Source organism: Apium graveolens, chromosome 4 (genome assembly GCF_009905375.1).
Source record: "Apium graveolens cultivar Ventura chromosome 4, ASM990537v1, whole genome shotgun sequence".
Classification (NCBI taxonomy): Eukaryota; Viridiplantae; Streptophyta; class Magnoliopsida; order Apiales; family Apiaceae; genus Apium; species Apium graveolens.
The window spans coordinates 147,296,589-147,323,422 of NC_133650.1; the positions used below are offsets into that span (position 1 = coordinate 147,296,589).

Genomic DNA, 26,834 nt, shown 5'->3' on the forward strand with positions numbered 1-26,834 from the left:
GTGTGAAAAATGGAGGTACATAAATATTTAATTAACAAAAATAAGATTGGAAATTGTTAAGTATCACTTATTTTTAAGAAAGTAAAAAAAGAGGGAACTACTAGGATCTTGTTCGAGTTCCAATTTTGAAAATTTAATAACATTACATTTTCGTATTTTAAGAAAGACATACTATCCATCTTCATTTGTTGTGGTAAAATCGGCTGAAGCGTGATTGTCGTCGGATATTATAAGTTGACTGACACACACAGACAAACATAACATATTGGGGAATATAGATAGATACACAAAGCGGGGGCACGAAATCCATGTACTATACTATACTCAAACACACAACCCTTAAATTATGTTGAACATGAAGATGATGGTGGCAGTCATCTTACTCTCCATCATCTCACTTCCTTTGTTTAACAAATGTATGTATGTATTTATGTATGTCCTTTTATATGGTCCTGTATCTATATTTGTTGTATGCATAAATGACACAAACAAACAATTTGGTACAGTTTTGGCGAGTAGACGACAAGTAGCAGATTTGTTGGTGACAAATGGGAGCATTTACACAAGTGATTCCTCTCTTCCGTTTGCAGATTCCATGGCTGTTGGAAATGGTCGAATTCTTGGAATTGGGAATTATTCTTCTCTCGAGGTTTGTCATTCAGTGTATTCTACTTTTCTCTTGTTATTAATGCAAAGTCTCAAGTAGCCCGATGCAGGCCCTGGCTGGATATCAGACTCAATATTTGAATCTGGAAGGAAGGATTGTGCTTCCTGGATTTATTGACTCACATGTTCACTTTCTACCTGCTGGACTGCAGGTACTGTACTGCCCCCCTCATTCCCATTCACTTCGCTATTGAGTTAGTTAGGTTCATTCTTCTTTCCTGCTTAACTTCTATTCCAACTACAATTCCAGGATATTTGTAAATCTGGAGTTTGAGTTTGAGATCTTCTTTACTGTATATTATCAATATCAATTATAAAACTTATTGCAATTTTCGTCTGATTATATCATTACAAAACTTTTTGAACATCAACCTTCCCTAGTATCCTTTACTAGTTTGTTGTGAGAGTTACGGAGATGGAGGGGGAAGAATGATAAGATTTTGTCAATTATAGTTTAAATTCATGAATCTGAGTATAAGGATGGAACAGATGGCACGTGTGGAACTTCGACAAGCTGATACAAAAGAAAAGTTTATTGAAATCGTCAAAGCGGCCGCAACAAGTAAGTCCCTGTCACCCTTACCTATCATGTTTGAGTTATTATTATTCATATCTTATCTTTCTAGTTTTTTTTTATCCATTTCAGCAGACATGTGGTAACTCTTAAGGAATTTGATTTGACAAGATAGAACTAACATGAGAGGTCAGGAAAACTTTCTTAGGAACATGAGTGGTTCTTTTATGAGTACACAAATCTTTTAGACACTTAGCATAAGAGGATCCCCGGCAGCGGCGCCAAAAACTTGATGTGTAAAATAACTGCAAGTGCACATCGGTTAATTGTAGCAAATACAGGTCGATCCACAGAGACTATGAATTTTCAAAACCCTAACAATTTAAATCAGGTGAACTAGACAATAAGATTTGAGAGGAGTTTGAATTAACCTAATTAGCAAATAGATCAAATAATATGAAAAACCTAGGAATCCGAATCCGTTAATCAATCACAATTAATATCAACTCGCCCTAAAATCAATTCTCTTTTTTTCACTAATAAATTTTAATTAACGAGACAAGCATATACTATGAAACTTGTTATCTAACAATAACCCATCAAAACTTCATGGAGCAAGCATAGGCTATAAAAAATAAATCCAGTAACAATAACATATCAAAATAACTTTGTCAATTAAACAATTAAGCACCAAGAAAAATCATGAGAATCAAATAATAGGAACGAGAAGATATCAAAGCAATTAAATTAACTTCATCTTCATCCTAGGAAACAAATTTAGCTACACATGATAAAAAGATGAACAAAACAAATAACTAATTGAATGTCTTGGGTGTTGGAATGTTGAATGTGTAAAAAACAAGAGAGGAGACCCATATATATAGGGAAAACATAAGGGTTGGGTTCTTGGAATACAAGTAGGATTCTTAGAGTAAATTCTTCTTCTTCTCCAATAAGGATTCTATTTATCTTCCAATTCCCTTGACTTCTAGAATAGTCCACCTCCTTCCTTATTTGCTCCCTTTCCAACTCAAATTCTGATTTTATTTATTTTCCTACAAAACAAAGTAAAACAATTTATTTATTAATAAAATTACGAAAAAGGACATAAAATAGGTATTAATAATATGCAATAATATGGACCTATCACTCCTCAGTCCCAAATTTTTTTTAAGAAATGGAAACGAGGTAAGAGGGAAGCAATTTTTACTTGCTTCATCCTGAAACTTACCCTCCAAAATTGAGATGCAAGAGGATGAATGTGTAAAATAAATCCCTAATTACAATCCTCGTCCTATATAAGTTTTATGTAAAAATAAAAACAAAATTGTAAATAATCTTTATATAACCTCCTTTTCCAACTCGGGAGCACGCAAATAATTATAATTTCACTCCATCAAAAAAAGGGATCAAGTGAGTGTAAGCTTTTCTCATTTTACTTCTCGTACGCGTCTACATTCCTTTGCTATTATCATGAAAAGCTTAGCTTCGATGTGTTAAGAGGGAGAGAGGAAGTTATTATAGTGCCTTTGTTTCATGACAGGTATTCTTTAATTTCATGTAAATATGTGTTTTATGGACAAGTTATGACACTGACTTCATCAGTCCTACTCCTGACGCAGTCGGCAGTCCTTTTTCTAAATGTCAATTGTGCTAAAGAAACTGACTGAAGCAGAAACTTAAATACATCTACAATCATCCAAGCAGAAGAAACTCAATACTGATTACCAAATCATTGAATTGCTTTGTCATATAAATAAAGAGTTAAACCAGTGCGGGGGTAGTGCGAGCCTCTAGCTTAAACACTTCATAGTATTCAAGTACCTAGTATTTAGACTTTTAGACACCTTTGTTCCTATTACCTGAATCCTAAAGCTCGTGTCAGGTCACGAGTAGACCTGGAATATAACATGCTGAAGTTTAAGTACTTTCTGTCAAAACTTTTGTTATACTGTATATCAATATTGTACTATTTTTATGCCTGACAGCTATTTAAACAAACTTTTTAGATATGGAGCATGGTACTTGGATATTGGGAGGTGGATGGAATAATGACTTTTGGGGAGGAAAATTGCCAATGGGAACCTGGATTGATGATATTACAGAAAACAACCCTGTAAGAAAAAACATTTCCTGGGTTATATTTGTAATTGATAATAATGACACCTTGTTTTTACTTATCGTGCCTTTAAATGTTATATAATCAGGTGTGGTTGTCAAGAATGGATGGGCACATGGGCTTGGCGAACTCATTGGCACTAAAAATTGCTGGAGTTACTAAGAAGACAGAAGATCCAATAGGTGGTACCGTTGTTAGAAACACTGGTGGAGGTAATATAGGTCTTATCATTTTATGTGTTATAGTGCTTGTTAAATATTTTATTTCTAATAATAAATTATATCAAATCTCTTAATTAGTATTGCAGCAAGACCCATTTTAATACATTAAAAAAAAGCTGCTTCTACTGCAAGAAAGGCTGCTTGACTCAGCTCAATAGCAAATTATAGTCTGGAGGAAAAGTAAAAATTAAAAGATTTTTTGTCTTTGAACTTGGATATCTATCTTATCTTTGCAGAACCAACAGGCTTGCTAATAGATTCTGCAATGAAACTGGTCCTCTCCTGCATCCCGGAAGTGTCTAAAGATGATAAAAGGGAAGCTTTGGATAGAGCCAGCAACCTTGCCTTGAAGAGGGGTGTCACAACAGTTGTTGATTTTGGAAGGTACTTTCCCGGGGCTTCAGTAGAGCTTCCTTGGGAAGATCTTACAGGTATCATCACAATATTATCTGTTATAATATAATATATGATGAAGAAATTGAGAATCAATTTCTCTGACCTGTATTCACTGAGTATACAGGTCACAGGATATATATATATATATCACACACCAATTAAGCCCCTAATCTTGCTAGTAAAACAGGAAAGTATACAATAGGAAAGGTTGACTAATTCTAAGAATATCAACTATCTTGATTTTCTACATTAACTAATATTTACTAGCTTGCTTTCCTACAGTCCCCCTCAAGCTAGATATATTGAACATTCCAAGCATCGAGCTGAGTTCATTGAAATTATGACGATGAAGAGCTTTGGTTAAGATATTAGCTGCTTGTTGTCTCGAGTCTGCATAATTCAATTCAATTATCTTGTCTTCAATCTTTTCATTGATAAAGTGACGATCAATCTCGATATGTTTAGTTCTCTCATGTTGGACTGGATTTTTCGCAATCGCTATTGCTGATAAATTATCACTGAAAATATTTATCGGACATTCTAGCTTTACTCTAAGTTCATTAAGTACGCGTTTCAGCCACATTCCTTCACAAATTCCATGTGGCAAGGCCCGAAATTCTGTTTCAGCACTGCTACAAGATACCAAATGTTGCTTTTTTCGCGCCAAGATACCAGATTTCCCCAAACATAGGAATTGTAGCCTGAAGTTGATCTTCGGTCGGTGAGAGAACCAGCCCATCTGCATCTGTGTAGATCTATAAATTCCTGTGAGAAGTTTTTGTGAACATATCCCTTTTCCTGGTGTTCCCTTGAGATACCTAAGAATTCAGTAGGCAGTGAGAAATCTGCAAACAACACTTACCACGAAGCTTGTATCAGATCGAGTGTGAGTTTGGTAAATTAATTTCCCCACGAGATGCTGGTACCTTCCTTGATTAACTCTTATTCCATCTCTTTGTTCTCCAAGTTTGGTATTAGGATCCATCGGTGTGTCAACTGGCTTGCACCCATCATCCCTGTTTCTTGTAAGAGATCGAGGACGTATATTCGTTGAGTGACTGAGACGCCTTAATCAGATCTTGCTACTTCCATCCCTAGAAAGAATCTTAATTGTCCGAGATCCTTAATCTCAAATTCATTAGATGGAAGCTGCTTGAGATGAGTAATTTCCTGTAATCACAATATCATTGACATAAACTATCAATGCTGTTAGTTTTCCTCCCTTCAGAACACAACTCTGGTAAACCTTTCAAACCAGGTTCGAGGAGATTGCTTTAGGCCGTATATGGATCTTTTTGAGTTTGAACACCTTTCCCTTTGTAAATCTGTCAAATCATGGATGAATATCCATCTATACTTCTTCAATTAGGTCGTCATTAAGAAAATCATATTTTACGTCAAGTTGGAACAAAGGCCATTCTTTGTTTGCTGCAATCGACAGGAGGACCCTGATGATGTTCAACTTAGCGACAGGAGTGAATGTCTCCTGGTGATCAATGCTATAGGATTGAGTAAATCCTTTAGCGACCAAGCGGGCCTTGTTTCTTTCAATGCTTCCATCTGCCTTATGTTTGACAGAATAAATCCATTTGCACCCAACTGTGCGTTTTCCGGGAGGCAGATCAGTGAGAGTCCATGTTTTATTCTTTTCAAGAGTGGCAACCTTCCATTCAGGAATCTGCATGGCTTTGTGGACTGAATTGGGAATGCGAACTTGGTCCTGGGAGGTAACGAAAGCTCGATATGTTGGAGATAATTTAGAATAACTCAGGTAATTATAACGGGATGTTGAGTGCATGACCGTACTCTTTTTCTATGAGCAATAGGTATGCTCAAATCGTTTGACGTATTTTCCTCCATAATAGGTTCAGATCTACCATTTTCCTGTGTTTGGTCAATGATAAATGGGATTGGATAATATCTTTGACCTTGTTGAGTTCCAGTAGTAGTTTTTTTCACTTTTTTCTAGTTGTTTTTTCTTACTTGAATGAATAAGGATCTCTTTTCTTGGGCTATGAATATGACTACTTGAAGAAACTTGATTAGGAATTAATGATTTGTCTGACTCGATTGAGTGATTAGGTTGGACCTCTTCGATTGGAATGTGAATCGGACTTCGAGAGTTAGGATTAGAGATTATTGGCTCACATGTTTTGATCCAATAGTTTGGAGTATTTGAAACATAGGGAACTGATGTTTCTGGAAGAATGGTGTTTATAGGAGAACTAGTTAAAGGAGAATCAGGTAGCTGGTCAATAAAAGAGAAAAAAATCCCAATTTTGCAGTTCATGATTATGGTTCTCCCTACGAACTGCAGAATTTATGTAATAAGGCTGTTCTTCAAAGAAAGTGACATCCATAGAGTTGAACAATTTTTTTAAAATAGGACAATAGCATTTGTAGCCTTTCTTATTGGATGAGTAGCCAAGAAGGATACTTCTGGTGGCACGAGCATCAAATTTCTTTGGATGTGAGCAATGAACATGGACAATGCAACGTAGCCAAAGACGCGTGGAGGAATTTGAGATACAAGATGTGAGTGAGGATATGATTTGAGGAGAAATTGCAACGGGGTTTTAAACTTTAACACCCGTGATGGTATTCTATTTATGAGGTATGGTGGCAGTGAGAAGTGCTTCACCCCATAAACTTTTTGGAACATGAGATGAGAAAATTAAGGATTGGGCTACCTCAAGTAGGTGACGGATTTTGTGTTCAGCCACAACATTTTGTTGTGGTGTGTTAATGCAAGAACTTTGATGAACAATCCCATTTGATTGGAAATATGACCCAATAACTAAATTGAAGAAATCACAGGCATTGCCCCTTTTTACAACCTGAATGTTTGTTTGAAATTGGTTCTGAATCATTTTCTGGAAGTTTTGAAAGATACAACATGTTTCAGATTTGTCTTTCATAAGAAAAGTCCAACTTAAGCGACTGTGATCATCAATTAGTAGCAAGAACCTACGTGCCCCGCTTATATTCTGAATTCTGGATGGTCCCCAGATATCCCCATGAATGAGTGAGAAAGGTTGAGAGGGTTGATAAGGTTATGGGGCATAAATGTGACGAGAGTGCTTTGAAAAATGACAAATATCACACCTGAGAGACTTGGGATTTATATTGACAAATAAGGATGGAAATAAGTGTTTAAGATACATGAAACTTGGATGGCAAAGATGATAATGCCATATTGTGATATCATTGATTTCATAGACTGATTTACTGACTGATTTAGAGAAGAGAAGATACTGAGAGACACAACAAAGATTTCTGTGGCCAGGCTTGACGTTTAACTTTTAGCATGTACAAACCCTTACAGAACATACCATAGCAAATCGTCCACCCTGATTTCACAGCTTGAAACACACAGAACTTAGTAGTAAACTTGGCTTCACAATTAAGATCTTTATTCAGTTTGCTCACTCAAATTAAATTACAATCAGGCTTCAGAATGTACCGAACGAAACTCAAAACAAGACTTGATGTTCCAATACTATCTATTCTCGAATATGAACCATCAGCTATGCAAACCCTTCTATCATCGGAGCATTTGCTTAGAAATGAAATTAGTGACCTATCACCTGTCATGTGATCAGAAGCACTGTTATCTACAATCCAAGGAGCTGGAAGGCTTTGAATAACTTGGAGTGCTCGAGTGTTGCTTTGTTGTGAAACTAACGAGAGATGTTTTATAGAATTATTTTCTGCCATAGAAAGAGAACAGAGATGCTGGAAAAAATCTGATAGGCACGGCTGACTAGTGCGTCAGAGATCGCAAAAAAAAGATGAAAACCTGAACAAACAGATCACAAGAGACTCCGACATGTGGCTGGAGACTTGAATAAAGCTGGGGTTTTGTGCTCGGAAGCTGCACAAACTCCTTGGAGAAGAGATGACAACAAAGTACTAATATTAGAGGTTTCCAGGATGTAACCTCAGAAGTAACCACCCATGTTCTCAAGACTCAAGAAATTATTGAGAACAAAGTTTAACTAGAAAGCTTCTAGCTCTGATACCATGAAGAAGTTGAAAATCAATATTGCTGATCTGTATTTACGGAGTATACAGGTTATAGGATATATATACATCGATTAAGCCCCTAATCTTGCTAGTAAAACAAGAAAGTATATGATAGAGGATAAAATAAATCCTGGTTACATAATTGATGTGAAATCAATTATGGCCAGTTTGGGTAATAAATAAAGCTCATTTAGAAGGGCCCAAAGCCCTGAATATCGATTCTTTTCGTAATTAATAAATATGGGAAAAAACAGCTGATAAATCGAGTTCAAATAAGGATATAATTCCTTGGAAATTGGCCTCCAAGAAACCTCGTGGGATAAGGAATCAATTTCCTGCATTTTAGGACTCCAAAGTCCATTTTAAATCTGAGACTTTTCACCAAGTCTCCTAACCCTAGTCTACTTCGAGGCATCCCATGCCTATATAATGGGCCTCAACCCACAAATTAGAAATACGTTTTTTGACTTGATCCTTAGCATACAACAAGGTACGTTGGCATCTTGTGAAGACAGATTGAGTCACGAAACACGAGAGCAGTCAAATAGAGCCTTGAAGCTCACGAACCCTAGCAATAAATACACCCTAGTTTTTTATCCATAACATTTGGCGCCGTTTGTGGGAAGACAACAAACGTGGTGAATATACGGAGCAGAAACAACGTACCTAAACGAACCCCGGCTGGGACAACCCAGACAATTTCATCCGCCATTGAGATTCCTCCTCACTCGACTTACTCCCAAGTGAAAACGGATCCTTTGAATCCCCCATCTAAATCACAGCCACCCCCAGTCTTAGGGGCAAATCCTCAAAATCCGAATCTGAATGCACCTTTGGGAACGCAATCTGCAAAGATGTTAACTATAGTGCATCACACGCCATTGAATCCCACCTATGGGATGCCGATCTACTCGGAGACTGAGGGAGTAGGCCAGCCCTACCGCCTCGATCCCAGCCTTGTGATGACCCTAATTATCTTAGAGGTCTACAACCGCTAAACAATGAAAAAGACGTGTCAGGGCCCTATACTACCGAGGAAAATGGAGAGTCAACTGACGAAGATGCCCATCATAGGAGGAGAAGGGATAAAGAGCCCATTGGAGGTAGTCGCATTAAGCCCGTGGGGGCAGGCAACCCGGAGTTCAGGAAGTTCAGGGAGTGGCATCTCAGACTTTCGAGGAAAGGATACGTGCCCATGAGGCAGAAATCCTAAGGCTAAGGAGTCAGGCTAGGCAGCTAATAAGGGCCAACTAAGCTAGAGGAACTAGGGGAACTACCCAGGTCATCGATTTGGAGGAAGCTCTTAGGAGAAAATCAGTGGAGGCCCCTCGGGGAAACCCGTTTGAGTTGCTCTCCCTCGGAGACCTAGACGATCCAACCCCGCCTTTCAAGGCAGAAATCATGAACACCCATATCACGAGGAAGTTCAGGATGCCGACTATAAAGGCCTATGATGGAACGGGAGATCAAACTGCTGCTTCTTCATCTAAAAACTTAAGGAAAACTTATGCTAGAGAAGTCATGCATATAGAAGGGGAAGCTCCGAAAAGGGCTAGGACAGGAGTAGCAATGGTATTTGATGATTTTGACTTGGAAGGGGTGAAGTTTCCCCATGACGATCCCCTAGTCATAACACCCATAATAGGGAACAACCCAGTGAAGAGAGTCCTGGTTGACAATGGAGCGTCGGTTGACATCTTACTTTATGATACTTTCATTAGAATGGGTTACAATGATTCTCAATTAACCCCAACTGATATGCCGATATATGGTTTCGCTGGAGTTGAGTGCCCCATTGAAGGGATAATTAAGCTGCCTCTAACATTGGGACATGAGCCAAGACAGGCCACACAAATGCTGAACTTTGTGGTGGTAAAGGCTGGATCAACATATAATGCGATCATGGGAAGGACAGGAATACATGCATTCAAGGCAGTCCCCTCATCCTACCATTCCGTAAGTTTTCGACCAGAGATGGAATAGGAGAAGAAAGAGGAGACCAGAAGATGGCCAAAAGCTGTTATGTAGCCTCGCTGAGGGCAGATGGAGTAGAGGGGCAGGTCTTGCCTATTGAAGACCTGGATATCCGTGAGGATGATGAGAAACGAGGAAAACCAGCGGAAGACTTGATCCCGGTTCCTTTGGCTCCCGAGGACCATGAGAAAGTGACTTTCATTGGAGCATCATTGGAGGAGCCCCTTAGAGGGAAGTTAGTAAAGTTCTTGCAAGAGAATAATGATGTGTTTGCATGGTCGGCAACAGATATGCCTGGTATAGATCCGGAATTGATCACCCACAAATTGAACATGGATCCTAATCGAAAGACCGTGAAGCAAAAGAAAAGGAGTTTTGCCCCTGAGAGGCAGGAAGCTATCAAGTAAGAAGAGGCTGGTTTCATTGAAGAGATAAATATCAAGTGACTCACTGCGTCCAAAAAACTCAAGTAGGTCGCTCATTACAAATTTGACTCAAAATGATCATTAATTAACTTAATTTGATCATTCCGTTGAAGTCAAAAACTGAAATTAGCCAAAATTAAAAAATGTTAACACGGGAGGGTAGGCGTGGTTTTGGGCTTGAATATGGTTATTAAAACTTGTTTTTTGACTCACAAAATCATGTTCAAATCTCGTTTCTAATATTCAAAATTTTGAAAATAACTAAGTTGGGAGAATCAAAGCCAGATTTCATCATGATCCTGTGAGCCAAATAGAAAGTTTCAGTAATCATATTGAAGCCCAAAACGAGCTTTACAATCCTATGTTACCATTTTTCAATTTTGGATAATTTCAATTTTTGACTTTATCGAAATGATCAAATTAAGTTAATTAGTGATCACTTTGAGTCAAATTTGCAACCAGAATATATATATATTACAACCCAAAATATGAATAAATTCAAATTATTCGATTTCGACTTGGAATCGACAGATAACCTAAAAGTATCTGATTCAACCATTACACCTCCCGCTATTGCTTGCTCACGTAGCAACTACCTGATCTGACATCTGAAAACCTACAACACGGTAGGGGCTGCCAGAAACGCTCTTACGAGCGGTGCGCCTAAGTCTGACCATCTTATTGCTTAACTGCCATGGTTAGATCAAAGCAAATAGGTGAGCAAAGGCGCTCAACAAGTAACTATATAGCAGTTTTAAATATCAACATAACAACATTAACTGAGGCATTCTATTTCTGGATAAAACTGAACTGGGTGGCAGTATTCTTTTAATGGCTAGGTAAAGGCTTTAAAAAAAAAGTTCCGGGCTTTCAAGATTCAAGATTTGGGAGAAAGCCGACATTCATCACAAATCAACAACATGGTTCTCAAAGATTTTTCTCATTTCAAAGGAAGCAACCATTCAAGCTTCGAGAATCAAAAACAACGTAAGGTGACAGAAATCTCAATGAAATTTCATCACTCTAAGAAAATACTACTCGTTCTGTTTCATTTCAAGTAATTAAGCATGTTGCTTTATCAAAGATATACATTACTCTTTTTATTAAAGAATCCTTAGTTGGAATATCCATCTTTTAAATATAATACGGGTGATCAACCCGTACTGACCTCCATCTGGTCATTAAGGTACCTATGACATTATTTCAGCCTAATAGTGGACTAGCCCCGCTAGCCTCTTATATAACTGGACTAGTCCCACTAGCCTCTTACGTCTCTATCCAATCCTCAAGGAATTCATTTTGAAAACTTTGTGTTGGAATACAAGAAAGTTTATCTAGATTCAGTTTTAACATTATCGATAAGAGAAATCATTTGGACTCTTTCAAGTCAAAAGTCATTCTTAATTCCAATTTAAGAATTCAAGGAAAGTGAACAAATCGAAAATAAAAGGGGATCATAAGTTAAAGGTATTGATCGATCGTTGAACAAGTGTATAAGTTTGCAATAAGGATAGTTCCAAAGAACGATACATAACAAGCTATAAGAAATAACAGGGCATCTCGGTTTACAAGATATAACATGTGAAAAGTTCATAAATCCCTTTTTAGGGTCAAGGATTAATAAGATACAGGGATAGGGTAACAAGTTCTAGAAACAAGGGGTTACTGTTAGGGATCGTCAAATGGACTTATAACGAGCTTATTCCAGGGAACAGTTTAGGGTTTCTCAAGAATCAATAACAAGTATAACAAAGAACTTTCATTCTATCATGGCCTCAGTAATATCCTCTCTATATCAATTCATAATAGACGGCAGAGTTACTTGCTTCAAAAGCTTTCTTGCTTTACGGAACCTGAGCTACTGCCACCTAAGATATCCTTTCCTTTCCTAGCCTGAATGCCTATGCTATCCAAATCTACAATACAAAACAGAACCCTAATTAGCAACTTGATCGATTCCCGACGTTTCTCAGAGCGTCTAACTTCTACTCCAATCGCATTAGACACTTATCTTATATACTCATGGATAACACGTAGCACATAATAAGATAAACGTCTATACTTTTTATATCACCGATTATCTTGATACTTCACACATAACAAGAATCACATAATCCCATGATTTTGACAACTCAATCTTATTAAATCGTGTCGACTACATTTCTTATACACATCAATTGATTTACTTTTGAAAAGTCGAGCATGACGCAATCGTATTTACGCTTACCCTTAACATATCAATCAATAGTTACATTTTAACACTTAACACGTAACATGCAACTCCATCTCAACATATAATCCAATTAACAAATCACAAAATCTATATTCGATTTATCAATATAACCAAACGAACTAACATGCACAAGTCCAATTCATGATTTCCTTTAAACCGAATAAAATCCATTTTTTTTAAAAATCAAAATCTTAACTTAATCGTACTCAACTAATCACATATCAATTAACATTCCTTCGAACCCAAATTTGGTTTCCAACTTAACCGATAAACCAATAAAACATCGAAACAAACGTGTAAAATCAACATGCAACCATTCGTAATCAACATGCATATTCTTAATCATAAACCGAATCCTAATTCAAACCAAATCTAAGGAATAAGTTCTTATCAATCAAGTTTATCACATATTTCGAACCAAAATCTTATAAAACCGAAAGTTACATTCGGATTTTCCTAAACCAAAGCAACATCAATATGCATCAACTAATTCGATTGTACAATAGGTTTTACGACTCAGGCAAGCATCACTGTCCACAGCCGGTTCACTGGAGTTCATTACCGGCGGCGGCAAGGTCTCGGAGATGCCCCCATTCAGTGTTTTCTTCGACGAAACCTCTCTGATTAGTTTTTATTTCAACAATCCACTAACATGCAAACATCAATCAGTCATTTTATGGAAAGAGATTAGGAGAACAACTCGAATCAAGCAAGATCCCGAAAGGGTTCGTCTTTTTCAAACCAAACACACGGCCACACTCTCACATGTAAGCGCATATACATATATATAACCAGATGAGCATAGATGAGCTAAAAATTGAAATTCGGCCATGGAGAAACCAAGAACCGAGAGGAGAGAGAGAGTTTACCAAAGAGAGAGAGAGAAGAGAAAGAAGAGAGAGGCCGGGTGAAGAAGAGAGAAAAAAAAGAAAGGGATGGGTGTATATATAGCCAAAATGGCAGGGGCATTTTGGTAAAAATGCAATCAATTTCTGAATTTCTGTTTTGTTTTCTCTTGATTAACACTAAAATCATTTTGAAAAATACAAATCATTTTTATAATATTAGAAAATATCATAAATTCTATTTTATTAATAAAGAGCATAAAATTAGCTCTTCCCCCATATTTTTAAATAAATTTTTGAGCGAAGAGGATAAAGAAATACATTTTTTCTTTGGCAGTTGAAGAGTTGTAGTTGGATAAGGGGGTTGGAGTTCTATCGTTGGGAATTCTCGGACTCGAAGTGAATGAAGAATGATTGAGATGATAGCATAGCTAGGATGAACTTGAAAGATCATTTATTATAGATTTTACAAATAAATCCCAAATATTAAAAATAAACTCCTTAAAGTCATTTTAAAATATCAGAACATTAAAATAATTTTGACTATCATTTTGAAAAGTATCTGGGATTATTCCAAAGCTAGTGAAACAAATTTCGCACCTTGATCATATTTTAATAATTTTATAAATTTATGTAAGGATCAATAAATCCTTGATTAAATCAGATAAATCCTTTTTAAAGCCATTTAAAAACTCGTGAATCACAGATGCATACTCGTAATCATCAAATAACATATATTCACAAAATAGTAACCACCACAATTTGTATCTTTATACCTTAGCACATATTTCCCTTTTTAATTACTGATTACGCGAGTAATAATTACTCGACAACCCAATTCACAGAATAACTTTCCGATTATAAACTCAAATCACAGAAACACACAAATGTCTTCACATTTATCATACTTATTTATAATTCTCGACCTCTACTATCTTAACCCTTTTTAATCCAACCTTTAAATAACGGGTCCCGTTCTACTTGACGGCCCAACAATCACAACTTAAGCCCTTAGCTGACTCATCAAACTGGAACGAGACTTTGCTTGTTTCTTATTACTATTTCACAGAAATTAAACATAAACCACAAAAATCATTCATCTTTTTATTATATACATAATTCCACATAATCCACATTCATAGCACAAAACTTTATTCTATTCACAGAAATACATTGCGAAAATCCCAGTTGCTACAATAACTGATAATGTAACACAATTTAATAATGAGGAATTTAGGAAGTACTGTGAGGAGAATGAGATTGAGCTACGGTTCACTTCCGTAGCCCATCCTCAGGCCAATGGGCAAGCAGAAGTGGCAAATCGGATTATTCTGGATGGATTAAAGAAGAGGATTAAAAACTCTAGGAATAACTGAGTAGATGAGATACTTCCGATACTTTGGGCTTACATGACCACTTGTAGAGTCACTACAGGAGTAACACCAATTATGTTAGTGTATGGGGCATAAGCGGTCGTTCCAGTGGAGATATCACATTCATCTCCGAGAATCCAAGCATACAATGCTGAAGAAAATGAGGAGGGGCAAATGTTAGCCCTGGATTTAATAGATGAAGTGCGGGATGAAGCACATGCAAAGATTGTGGAATATCAGAAAAAAGCTTCCTCTTATAACAGCCTAAGGGTGAAAGAAATGTTTTTTAAGCAAGGTGATTTGGTCTTAAGGAAGGTGGAAGCTTCTGGAGTAGGAAAAAGAGGAAAACTCGCCCCAAATTGGGAAGGGCCGTACAAGATTAAAAGCGTACAAGGAAGAGGATCGTACAAGTTGGAAACTATGGATGGTGATGAAGTACCAAGAACTTGGCATGCTCAGAACCTGAAAACTTATTATATATAGTTCGTTGGAAAGGAAGTGCTTACTTATTAAAATAGGAATAGTAGAAGCTATATTCTAATTACCGAGGAATGAAGCTTTGCTTACTTAGGATTTTATATTTCAGTTCAATAGGATTTTTATTTTGAGTTTAGTTTACAAAAATCTATGTAAGGGATGGATCCCAAGAATTTATGAAATTTATGAAGTTTTCGATATGTGCATTACGTTTCTGCGAAACATAGAGTGATGATAAGCAAATCAAATGCAGATAAATATAAGGACAATAAAGTTCGATAAATAAAGAAACTACAAGTCTTCAGCATAAATAAACATAAATAAACAAGCCATGCAGGGCCAATAAATCTCTAAGGAGCAGAAGCATCCTCTGTGTTCATATCATCGTCTCCCCCGCTCTCACACGATGTCTCCGCAGTGGCAGTCTCGCTCGAAGAAGAGCTGGGATCCTCCGTGGCAGGTCTAGAAGATGACTCTGGAGGGGGAAAAAGTTGGGTATGAGGAACGTCCTCAGAGACGACTATGCGGGTACGAAACCTTTGTAGTAAAGCCTCATCATCCGGACAAGGGCAGTCCTCCGGGTTAATATCCGGACAGGTATCGTTCAATGTCCCAAGGGCCGTGTCCCAACCAGTCCTAAAAAACTCGGGAAACACCGTATCGTCCCTAACCCGCGTAGTCTAAGCAAACTCATCTGTGTCCAAGTACGCGTCGATGGTTCTATCCCGTTCAACCTTGAGCTTCACCAACTCCGCGTTGGCTTCAGAGAGTTCCTCTTCCTTGCGTTTCATCTTCATCTCCAAAGCAGATTGTTTGACCTTCTGCTTTCTTAAGGCCCTGTCGGATTTCTCCGAAGCCTTCTTCCAAGATTCAGCATGTCGAACAGCCGCCTGGAAATGGGCATTAGTCTGAAACAAAAACAGATATGAGGTAAGGCAAGGATAATGCTTCAAAAAAGAAGAGGATCAAAATAAATAGGGAAAGGGCATACTGAAGCAATGGATTGAGCTCCCATGAGTTTCACCCGATCTAAGTCTTGACCAGCCACTACATCTGTGAAGTCCTTGAGGGTAATAGAATGGTAGGACCAATCCCAGGCATGCTTTGTGGAGCCAAACACAGTGTCCCCTCGACGGAACCCCCATAGATGCTGAAATGAGCCTGTAGAGGGAAGAGCAGGAATGGCTGTGGCCTTAGTCCCAGGCTCCCAGCAGAGGAGGCCTCGACCACTTGTTCTTTGTGTTTCCTCAAGAAGCTAGGCTCTGTGGCCTTCCCTCTAGTATCAAGCCCAGCAAGCCTGGCCGTTTTCATCCTTACCGTCTCCTCAACAACGGGAACGATGGCGTTAATCTCCTGAGCCGCTGAAAGTAAAATAAAAAACAAAGAATAAGTTATGTTAATAACATATGAAAAAGAGAAATAAAAATAAAAGGGATGAGAAATACCCTGTAATGTGACTGGGGAAAGTCCCACATGGATCAGGGAAAACTCTTTCAACAAAGTCCATCTGGCAGTCTTGACCTCATCTTTAATAATTTCTCTATATATGAGATTTTCCTCATCTGATAGGTGAATGGTTTTGGGGTTGCCATCACTAACTTTACCAAAGGAAGACCTAAAAAGGGTTCCCCAATCACCTTTCTCCCATTTCAGACCAACAAAACAGTCCCTCCAATGCTGGTTGTTATCAGGAGTGGAGGCACTGTTGAAAATTTGTGGACATTTGGGCCTCGGCATGATGTAAACCCAACCACAAGAGGTCTGGGCACTGTTATAGCACTAAAAGATTTTCCTAAAAACGGTTACAGAAAGGGGAAAACCCTGCCTAAGGCATAGGACCATAAAACATATGACGTTCCTCCAGGCATTGGGTGGAAGTTGACAAGGATTAACTTGAGTCGGCTAACAACTTAGGAATAAACTCGTGGAAAGGAAACTTAAGACCCGCAGTAAGGACATCTGCATAAATAAAAAGGGTATCACTTTTCCAGTGGCATGTACAATTACCACCGTCAACATGGATTATCCAAGGGGTGGACGAACATTATAAGTTGTGTTAAGATTGTTAATGTCAGCTACTTTTAAACAATTTGTTGCAATAATCAAAATAATCTAAATGAGTATTGGATGGGTACTCATCTCCCCAAATGTTGATCATATCTAACAGAGACGTATAAGATGAACGGACTTGAATTTCGTTACCTCTCTTTGAAACTGAGGCAATCTTAGCAGCTCTTTCAACACCTTTGTCCGCCATGAATGAAGGTAGGATGAATGCTTGAGGCTGGAAGCTGGGGGAAGAAGATGAAGATTTAAGCAATCTTCAAGCAAAAAGCCAGAAAAAGCCTAACCGGAAAACCTGGCTGACCATTGGAAAAACCTAAGGAGGTTGGGAGAGGAGAAAGGAGAGGAGATTTAAAAATGAGAAAGTGAAGTGTGAGTGATGTCACTTCACCCCACTCATATATAGCCCCTCCTAGCCGGTCAATGGGCCGGTAAAAGGGGAATGTTAACCGGTTATAGCCGGTCAAAAGCCCAGCCCAAAGGCTTAGGCCCAATTCCAGAAGCTTCCAAAGTATTCTTAAGGAATAAAGAATAAATAGAAAATAATAATAAACTTGGAATTTGGAAAATTCCAGAACATTCTGGAAAAATCAAGAAGGAAAAGCCTAGGAGGCTCAGATTGAAGATGAATAGGCCCAATCAATAAAAAATAGGCCAGATAAAGAGCCCAAGTGTAGGCACAAACAACATTGGGTCCAAAAAGTATGTGCAACATTTGTTGAAATTCGGTCCAAAAGGAAGGAAATGTATTTTCGGTCAAAATTGGGTCAACGAAGGAATTCCTGACCCCAAAAGACACGAACTGTCGATCAGAATCCTGGTCGAAAAATGTCCTGGTCGAAAAATCCACGACCAGGAAATAACGGACCATAATTCGGTTAGAAAGATTGGTCAAAGGTAGAATCCTGACCGAAATTAGGTAGAATCCTGGCCGAAAGATTTCTGATCGAAAAACTCACGACTAGGATCCAGGAGGCCATAATTCGAGCAGAAGTCAGGGGGCAGAACTCTCTTGACCAAGATTTCGATCATAATCCTGAATGGAGTCATGACCGAAGAAACCATGACCAGGAGTTAAAAGAGGGCATAATTCGGTCATTCGGTCGGGAATCAAGACCGAGGAAAATCCTGACCGAAATTCGGTCAGGATCCTGGTCGAAATTTATCCTGACCGAAAAACTCACGAGCAGAATGAATGGGAGCATAATTCGACCAGAATCCTGGTCGAAAATGGATTCCTGGTGAAAATTATTTTTATTAAAAAAAAGAGGAAAGAAATTTCTTTAAAAAATTAAGGAAAAATCCTGAAAATTAAGGAAAAATCCTGGAAATTAAGGAAAAAATCAGAAAATTCCTAAAAATAGGAATAAGGTGAGAAAATAAGCATGGAAAAATATGAAAATTCCAGAAATACCCTGAAGCCCCGAATAAGGCAAATCGTTGTAAATGTGTAGGTCGCTCCACACTTTACCTTAGAAACGATAACCTGCAAGGGAATAAAGGAACTAAACTTCTACAAAATCTTGTATGATTTCCCAGAAGTTGGGTGGGCAAATGATAGAGGATAAAATAAATCCTGGTTACATAATTAATGTGAAATCAATTATGCCCAGTTTAAGTTATAAATAAAGTCCATTTAGAATGGCCCAAAGCCCTGGATAATAAATATGGGAAAAATAGCGGATAAATAGAGTCCAAATAAAGTATAATTCCTTAGAGATTGGCCTCCAAGAAACCTCATGGGATAAGGAATCAATTTCCTGCATTCTAGGACTTCAAATCTGAGACTTGTCCACCAAGTTTCCTAACCTTAGTCTACTTCGAGGCATCCCATGCCTATATAAGGGGCCTCACCCCACAAATTAGAACTAAGTTTTTTGACTTGATCATTCGCATACAGCAAGGTACGTAGGCATCTTGTGAAGACAGATTGAGTCACGAAACACGAGAGCAGTCAAATAGAGCCTTGAAACTCACGAACCCTAACAATAAATACACCCTAGTTTTTTATCCCTAGTTTTTTATCCATAAAAGTATACAATAGGAAAGGTTGACTAATTCTAAGAATATCAACCATCTTGATTTTCTACATTAACTAATATTAACTAGCTTGATTTCCTACATATGTCATAATGTGCAACCCTTTTATGTATCTTGAATTCGAATGTCGACCAAGTAATATAAATATTACTATAAAGGATATATACGTGAATATACTTAAATCAACAAGGTGTCCTTACAAAAAAAAAGAGAAGGGGAATAAATTTCTTGAAATGCATGGAAAGATCTTACCCAATATTTTATATATTTTCATATTCTAGTGTGAGTTACAAACCCTGATAATTACTGTCTAGTGCAACAAGAATTTGTATAAATGAGTAACTACGTTTGATAATTTCTAAGTATATTTTGCATTTGCAGATGTTTACAGATGGGCTGATATTTCTGGAAAACTGAAGATTCGGGTGTGCTTATTTTTTCCAATGCGGACATGGTCACGTCTATCTGTATGACCTTTTATTTACTATGATTCTAGCAGCTCTACATTTTCAACCTGATATTCGTCTTTGGAAGATAGCTATGAATATACCAAATACTATTCTGTTTGTTATCACGTACTCACTTATTTTATATGCAAAATCATTGAAGTGTTCGTTGGTGGTAGTCTGTAGAGTGGAGCAACCTGGAGTGACAATGAAGTCATATAATTGTAAGGCTTATGTGCAATTATGCATCATAATAATCAAGGAAATTGTCATTTTATCCGGATCACACAAAAGGTATACATTAATTGAGAGAATTGTGAGTTCCACTACTCCAACCCAGACCATTGAACTTGGGACTGGTATGCTATTAAATATTTCTGATCTAAGTGTTATTTAATTTCTTGAAGGCACTTAGCTCTGTTTTCAGCTCATGACCTTTAATTGAATATGACATAATTTTCTATTTCTACTTTTAGGTCCTGAAGGTAGCATCATGGATTTCACTTAAGAAACAATGTTGTTAGCACAAGTAGGGACATGCACTCACTACAAACTCCATATCTTTGACTGTTTGGAATGACTAACTTAACCCATCACCTTTCAGACCAATCTAGGAACTAGGAAGTGCAAATGCATGTAATATGTCGTTATCATTATCTTCTGTGTTTTAGACAGCTTCTCCGTACCTATGTGACTACGCTGTACCTGGACGATTTCTACGATTTTGATGTTTGTCAGGCTCATCTATTACCATTAATGTAGAAACAAGTTTATCCGGCGTGCATACTTGGTTTATGTGCATTACATGTATGCTATGTATAATATTCTGTGATTAACGGCATTGAGTTTTCTTCATTTTCTGTTACATGATTATTACATATTGTGTAGGATCTTATAGACAAGACAGGGCGTAAATTGAGCCAACGGATTTACCTGGGCGGTGTTAAGGATTTTTTTGATGGCTCACTTGGATCTAGTAGTGCCCTCTTCTATCAGGTGAGTCGTCAATTTTTAGATTGTGGAAATGTTTACATCTAGTGAACATGTGTCAGCCGAAGTTGTTGGCCTGTCATAGTCACTTTTATTTACTTTTTCTAGTGTTCTGCTATCCTTGTCCATACAGTAACTAGTTCTGTCCAAATGAAGACAGTAATTATAAACACGACTGCATGGTAATATCTTAAGAGTAACATCAGCCATGACAATATGGTTATTGTCATCCATGACATTAGCATTACTGTTAAAGGAGTTGCCTTCAAGTTTCCCATTTCTATATAAGAGGTTGTTGCCTTATTGTTGTTGTAAGCAAGAATGTAGTAGGGTAGTAGTATGTGCAATACAGCAGCAGCTATTTTTATAGGCATCAATTTATATACACTCTGCGATTGCTGAGCAATATACATATCTTCATATATATGTAACTCTGTTCTGCCTTCATTCTTCCATCAACATAGCTATTAAATTCTCTCATATAATCTGCAATTCTGCATTATATTCATAGATTTGACATGTACAATAGTTAAAAATTTTAGGTTAGTGGTTAGCAATGTGCTACGAATGTGGCACATGATTTATAAAAAAAGGTAAAAAATGTGGCACTTGATCTATAAATTTGTCAAGCATTTCGGTTTCGTCCCATCCTTCTCTTACTATGGATGACTAGCCATTTCGGTTTACAGTTTTTTAACCGATATGGTTTCTGTTGAATCTCACTTTAGAATGTGCAACAAGCATATGCCTGGTCCTTCTACCTTATAACATTGCTATTATTAAATTTCCCTTGTACTGCAAAACTGTTTATATTTTTCTCTAGGCATATGCTGAGGAGCCTCATAACTATGGTCTTCAAGTGACAAATATTGATGATTTATTTAACTCGACCGTCTCATCAGATAAATCTGGCCTACAGGTGATTCTCTTTTTTGTTATAGGACCTTTTTTTTTTGCTATCTAAGTTAAGTACAGATAGACCTCAAGTGTGTAAACAGTTTTTCCTTTGATATGTTCAAGGTTGCTATTCACGCCATAGGTGACAGGGCAAATGGCATGATCTTAGATTTGTACAATTCAGTGGTTGCAACAAATGGAATGAGAGACCGCAGATTTAGGGTAAGTTTCTCCCAGGAGGAGGCTGTAATGCATATGCAGTATACCTGATAAATTCATATAATTTTTATTTTCTTTAAGAAACCTAACTTCAGTTAAGCAGTTGGCAGCTATTTCACATTTGGCCACTTTTATGTCGGGAACATACTTTAAGTTGCAGAATTAATTAAAATTTTGTGAACATGCTGGTCAAAAGAGACTGTCAGCCTTTTAGTTCCATGAATGCTCCCACCTGCTCATGTTGTTTTAAGCAACAATTTTGAAAATCTGGTCCTTGTGACATTTTAATTCTAATGTACTCAATTATGTGAGCTACAAGGTTCACCAAAAATCAAAGAAATTGATTATGAATAGGGAAAAAGAGAATGAAAAAGGGGAGGCTGATCACGGTGGCATTCCTTTAAGAAAACAACTAAAATATTTAACTGCAAACAAAGAATACTCAGTTGAATGTTGAAAAATGTTTGAGGATAGATTAATTAAGTTGTGCTACCGCTGTAGGTTATATAAGGTTTGGTTCAGCTTAGGATTTGCAGAGTAAAATTCTCGACAGTCAATGGCCATTGATTTGGATCAGAGGTTATCTAGAAGAATTGCTAGATTAGGATACAGTAATTAATAATTATTTCAGGGAGCTAAACAAAAACAGGAATTAGAATGTTAAGATTTGACTGGAAGTAGGGGTACTTTGTAAATTTTTGTGTTGTTCTTGGTGTTGATTGTTGTTTTTGGCTTATCTACTGATAGGAAAAGGATAATGTTTTCCTTGTTATCTACTAGTAGATGGCTAGATGTGGAGATAAATTGTCTGAGTGTTTGAGTATATTTGATATATTTTATAGAGTGGCATTTTAGTAACATTTATGAACTTCCAGTGACATAAAACTATCTTCAAGATGAGTTGCCAAAAGTGTAAATGCTGGAAACCCGAGTACTGACAAACTAAGTTTTGCCACTTCTGTCAGATTTATTTGTATTTCCTAACATCACTTATGTCCTACTTTCTGTCAAAACTATATTCTTGTTTCCAGATTGAGCATGCTCAGCATTTGGCCCCAGGTGCTGCAGCCAAATTTGGTCAGCAACATGTTGTTGCTTCAGTGCAGGTTTTTGAGCTGTTTCTTTTTCTTTTTTTTACTTGCAGTGCGTCATACCGATTTGAGGGTTAATGGGTCTTTGAGTTAACAAATATACATGCCTATCTGATTTCTCTGTGTCCAATTAGTCGGCTGCAACTCAAATTACTGCATTCTGATGCAGTAAACCATAACATGCAGTTGCTTTTGTGAATTTTAAACTTTTTTTGCGACCTAACAGTTTTAATTTTTGATACAACCCAGTGCCCATGTATAATATGTACTAAAATCACACAGGGAATCATAATTATTTACAACCAGTAAGCCCCTATCTTCAATCTAATGATCGTCCTCCAAGGTTGTTGATATCTACCGCATTTTGTTAACTCGGTAAGTAGATAAAAGCATAATTCAACTCTCTGTATGTAAATGACTTAAAAAAAACTTAATAAAGGTGTTAAGTTTTTTCTTTTATTACTAAAATCATCATCCACAAGTATTAATGCCTCACACTCTATATTTATGTATTGTCTCTTCCAATAAAAGGTCAATATGAATGTTTATGGATCATACACGATTACTTTTCGTAAAATAGAGAGCATAAAAAATATTAATCTTCAAGTTGATGAAATAGGTTGTACTTGAATTATAGTTTCTAGTCTGGCTCTGTTTCATTGTCTTAGCAGAGAGCTCCTTTTCAGTTATGAGGCGGCCTATAGATTGCCTTTTTTAATTTATAGTCCCTCCGACATAATTTAAACGGGCCAAAGGAGAAGTGTTAGGACTAAAATGATGCAAAATAATGTTTAACTTGATTAGATACCTCTTAGTAGTAGATGGAAAAACATGTCTATTAGTACTTGATTAAGCATATGTCATTGTAAGTTTCTTAATTTATTTCTCTCTACATATCGTTTTTGGGTGATATAAACCATTGTTAATATGATCAATAAATACTTAATTAAATTAAGTAATCAATTTCGTGACAAAGTATAAGAGTGAGAAAATACAGCCGGGTTACTTTACCTTGTTCAATTTAGTTGCGAACTGGAAATTATGTATGTTGAGTATACTTAATAAGAGGATTATTTCTTTGACAGCCAGACCATTTACTGGATGATGCTGAATCTGCAATCAAGAAACTTGGGCTGGACAGAGCCCAAGAAGGATCTTATATGTTTAAGTCGATTCTTGATGGTGGTGCGGTATTGGCATTTGGTTCTGATTGGCCGGTTAGGAAAAAATTTCTATAATATCTATCGTGGATACCTAATTACAATCGTCGAAGTACATTATGGTTTTATTGTAATATAGAGATTGTGTTTTACATACTTTTTACTGGCATCACCCATCCAGGTTGCAGATATTAATCCTTTGAGTAGCATAAAGACAGCAATGAAAAGAATACCTCCTGGTTGGAAAAATGGTTGGATTACATCAGAGCGCATTAGTCTGCCTGAGGCATTAACAGCGTAAGTGATCATTTTTATTTCCTTTATTTGTTTTAATTTTCCATTCTTTCTTGTCTGCTTATCAATTATAAATATTTACTCTATTTCACATCTTCTGACAATGACCATAAGTCTGTAGCATCAACTCCTGGTACTAACATCTATGCATAATTCAAGTTTTCAAAAAGACACGTGTAGTGCTTATATAGGATCGAAACAGAAGCTCACATCAATTCATTGTTCATATATAATGATGGGATATTTAGCCGTCTTTAAGAGTTTCTGTTTTTCGACAACTTGTGCAAATAGTGATGAAATCTTGATTATTACGAGCACCTCCCACTACGTACAATTTTTAATTCCAGACAGTAATGCTTAAATTTGTTAGTTGCATCATTTTTTTAAAGCATGTTTTTTACCATGAGTGATCTGGTGTGTCCGTAATATAATGCCATGGCTCGGTCATAACTCATAGCCGCTGGCAAAGCTGCCGGGCCAATTCAGATTAATTTATGTTTGTTTGATATTATTTATAATTAACTTTCTCCTTTTAGCATTCATATTATTTTAATTATCAGGAATCGAACATAATTTTATTCTATTATTGTAAATTCGTAATGAATTTTAAATCTTGATAATTTATAAAGATGGTTCATATATTTCTGTTGCTGCTAAATATATATAGTATTCAATGAATCAGTAAATTTTCCAAATATAATAAAGAATTAAATGCTCGGACTGGATACCTATACATATTAAAGCTTCATGAATGTGTGATGGCAGGTATACAATATCAGCTGCTGAAGCATGTTTTCTTGATAAGGATGTGGGATCATTATCTGTCGGAAAAATGGCAGATTTTGTTGTGCTTACTGTTAATTCGTCGGAGAGCTTTGCTGAGCATGGATCTGCATCTATAGCAGCAACATATGTTGGTGGGAGACGGGCTTATTTCCAGCATATTTGACTCATCAGTTTATAGTCGGATCTTCAGTTCCCGGGGGTTAATGGTTTAGTCTCGATATATATAGTACCGAGTTTTGTGGTAATTGTTAATATACAAAATAAAAATAAGAAGTGTGATAAAAGTAAGATTGCAAAAGTGCGGGAAAGTTGGTTAGTTGGTTACATTCTCTATCTTGATTTAGGACCACAATTGAACCTCGATAAAATAATAAAAAATAAAGTAATAATTTGGTTAAAATAATAATTTTTTCCGATTTCAGTATAGCGGGTAAAGTATATTTTTACTTTTGATAAAATAATAAACTCGCAAAAATAATATTTTTTTCTTAATTATAACCATATTACTTTAAAGAAAGTTTAATTTGGACTCATTTTACATTCTTGTTCCACGGTAAAGTCTCTCTCTCACACTTTTTATGTACACGACCTCAAAAGAAACATGAAACTGGATGGGAGCTGATAAGTGCGCACCTCGATTTTATAAGTTTGATTGTAGACCATGGTCAAATACGAGCACTTCATGTATTCAATATATTAGTTGAAAATGTGTGCGATGAACAGTTTTTTCTAATATTATATAATTTTTTAGTAAATATAAACGGAATTGCAACTTTTAAGATGCGGAAATTGTTTGTTCAAATTTTTTTATATAATATGATTTGATAATAATTATACACATACACATATATTTACAAAAAATCTAATGATCCATATGAAATTGTTAGTACATGAATTATAACTATAAAATATTTGGATAAAATCCCCTTACACATATTATAAAATAAGGATATAATTCAATTTTTTATTTAGAGGTATTTAAATTTTAAAAAAATTGTTACTAATTGAAATATATAGTATTATTTTTATTTTTATGTGTTTACGAAATGTAATTATTTTTAATTTAAACGAAAATTTTTATCCCGGTCTAATAGTATATTAATCCCATTTAGTTTTATTTTAATTTTTTTTATCCGAGACCTGTTATATTGATCACATCCAACTCATAATGTTTAGTTTGATTTTAATTTTGTTTAAAATCATTTCGTTTAACTCAGATGAATATTTGATATTATTTGTTTTAGCTGATCGAATATTATTTTGATTATAAATTCTGTTTTACTGTGAATTAGTTCTATAAATTTTTAGCCTGGATTAATAGTAAATATTATTTTGTTTTAGGCTGATGTTTTTATTACAATCGACGAATCAAAAGTTCAATAATATAACTTTATAGCCGAATTAATAATATTTATTATTTTATTTTAGGCCGAAATCCATCATACCGACTACATGCAACTGATTATATTTAGTTTGATTTAAAATTTATTTTAATCTCGACTAATAGTATAATTTTGTTTTAGTCAAGAATAATAGTTTATTTTATTTTATTTCAATGCCATTACACTCGCGAACGAA

The 26,834-nt window shown here is 36.3% G+C and overlaps 1 protein-coding gene across 4 annotated transcripts; it reads left to right on the forward strand.

Moving 5' to 3' along the window:
- The first annotated feature begins 207 nt into the window (after positions 1 to 207).
- Positions 208 to 25,582, forward strand: LOC141720347 (protein LONG AFTER FAR-RED 3). Of its 4 annotated transcripts, none has more exons than XR_012574247.1 (16): positions 208 to 416; positions 507 to 649; positions 717 to 818; positions 1,156 to 1,228; positions 3,190 to 3,296; positions 3,388 to 3,511; positions 3,757 to 3,951; positions 19,755 to 19,840; positions 19,983 to 20,043; positions 20,718 to 20,815; positions 21,633 to 21,728; positions 21,830 to 21,928; positions 22,957 to 23,031; positions 24,106 to 24,233; positions 24,358 to 24,473; positions 25,236 to 25,375. XR_012574247.1 is itself a non-coding variant. In XM_074522704.1 (16 exons), exons 1-16 carry the CDS (start codon positions 347 to 349, stop codon positions 25,417 to 25,419), a joined length of 1,761 nt encoding a protein of 586 aa, XP_074378805.1. In that variant the 5' UTR covers positions 214 to 346; the 3' UTR covers positions 25,420 to 25,582. The 4 variants fall into 4 exon arrangements, 3 of the variants coding, with proteins under 3 accessions (XP_074378807.1, XP_074378805.1, XP_074378806.1); XM_074522704.1 differs by having other exon boundaries at positions 214 to 416; positions 24,102 to 24,233; positions 25,236 to 25,582; XM_074522706.1 differs by lacking the exon at positions 22,957 to 23,031 and having other exon boundaries at positions 213 to 416; positions 24,102 to 24,233; positions 25,236 to 25,582.
- The last annotated feature ends 1,252 nt before the right edge of the window (positions 25,583 to 26,834 follow it).

Bases quoted from the DNA above. Each gene is read 5' to 3' on its own strand.
- LOC141720347 (XM_074522704.1), top strand. From the start codon at position 347: ATGTTGAACATGAAGATGATGGTGGCAGTCATCTTACTCTCCATCATC. The intron at 19,841-19,982 runs GTATGACCTTTT...AAATCATTGAAG, and splicing joins GGACATGGTCACGTCTATCT to TGTTCGTTGGTGGTAGTCTG. The intron at 24,234-24,357 runs GTTAGGAAAAAA...TCACCCATCCAG, and splicing joins CATTTGGTTCTGATTGGCCG to GTTGCAGATATTAATCCTTT.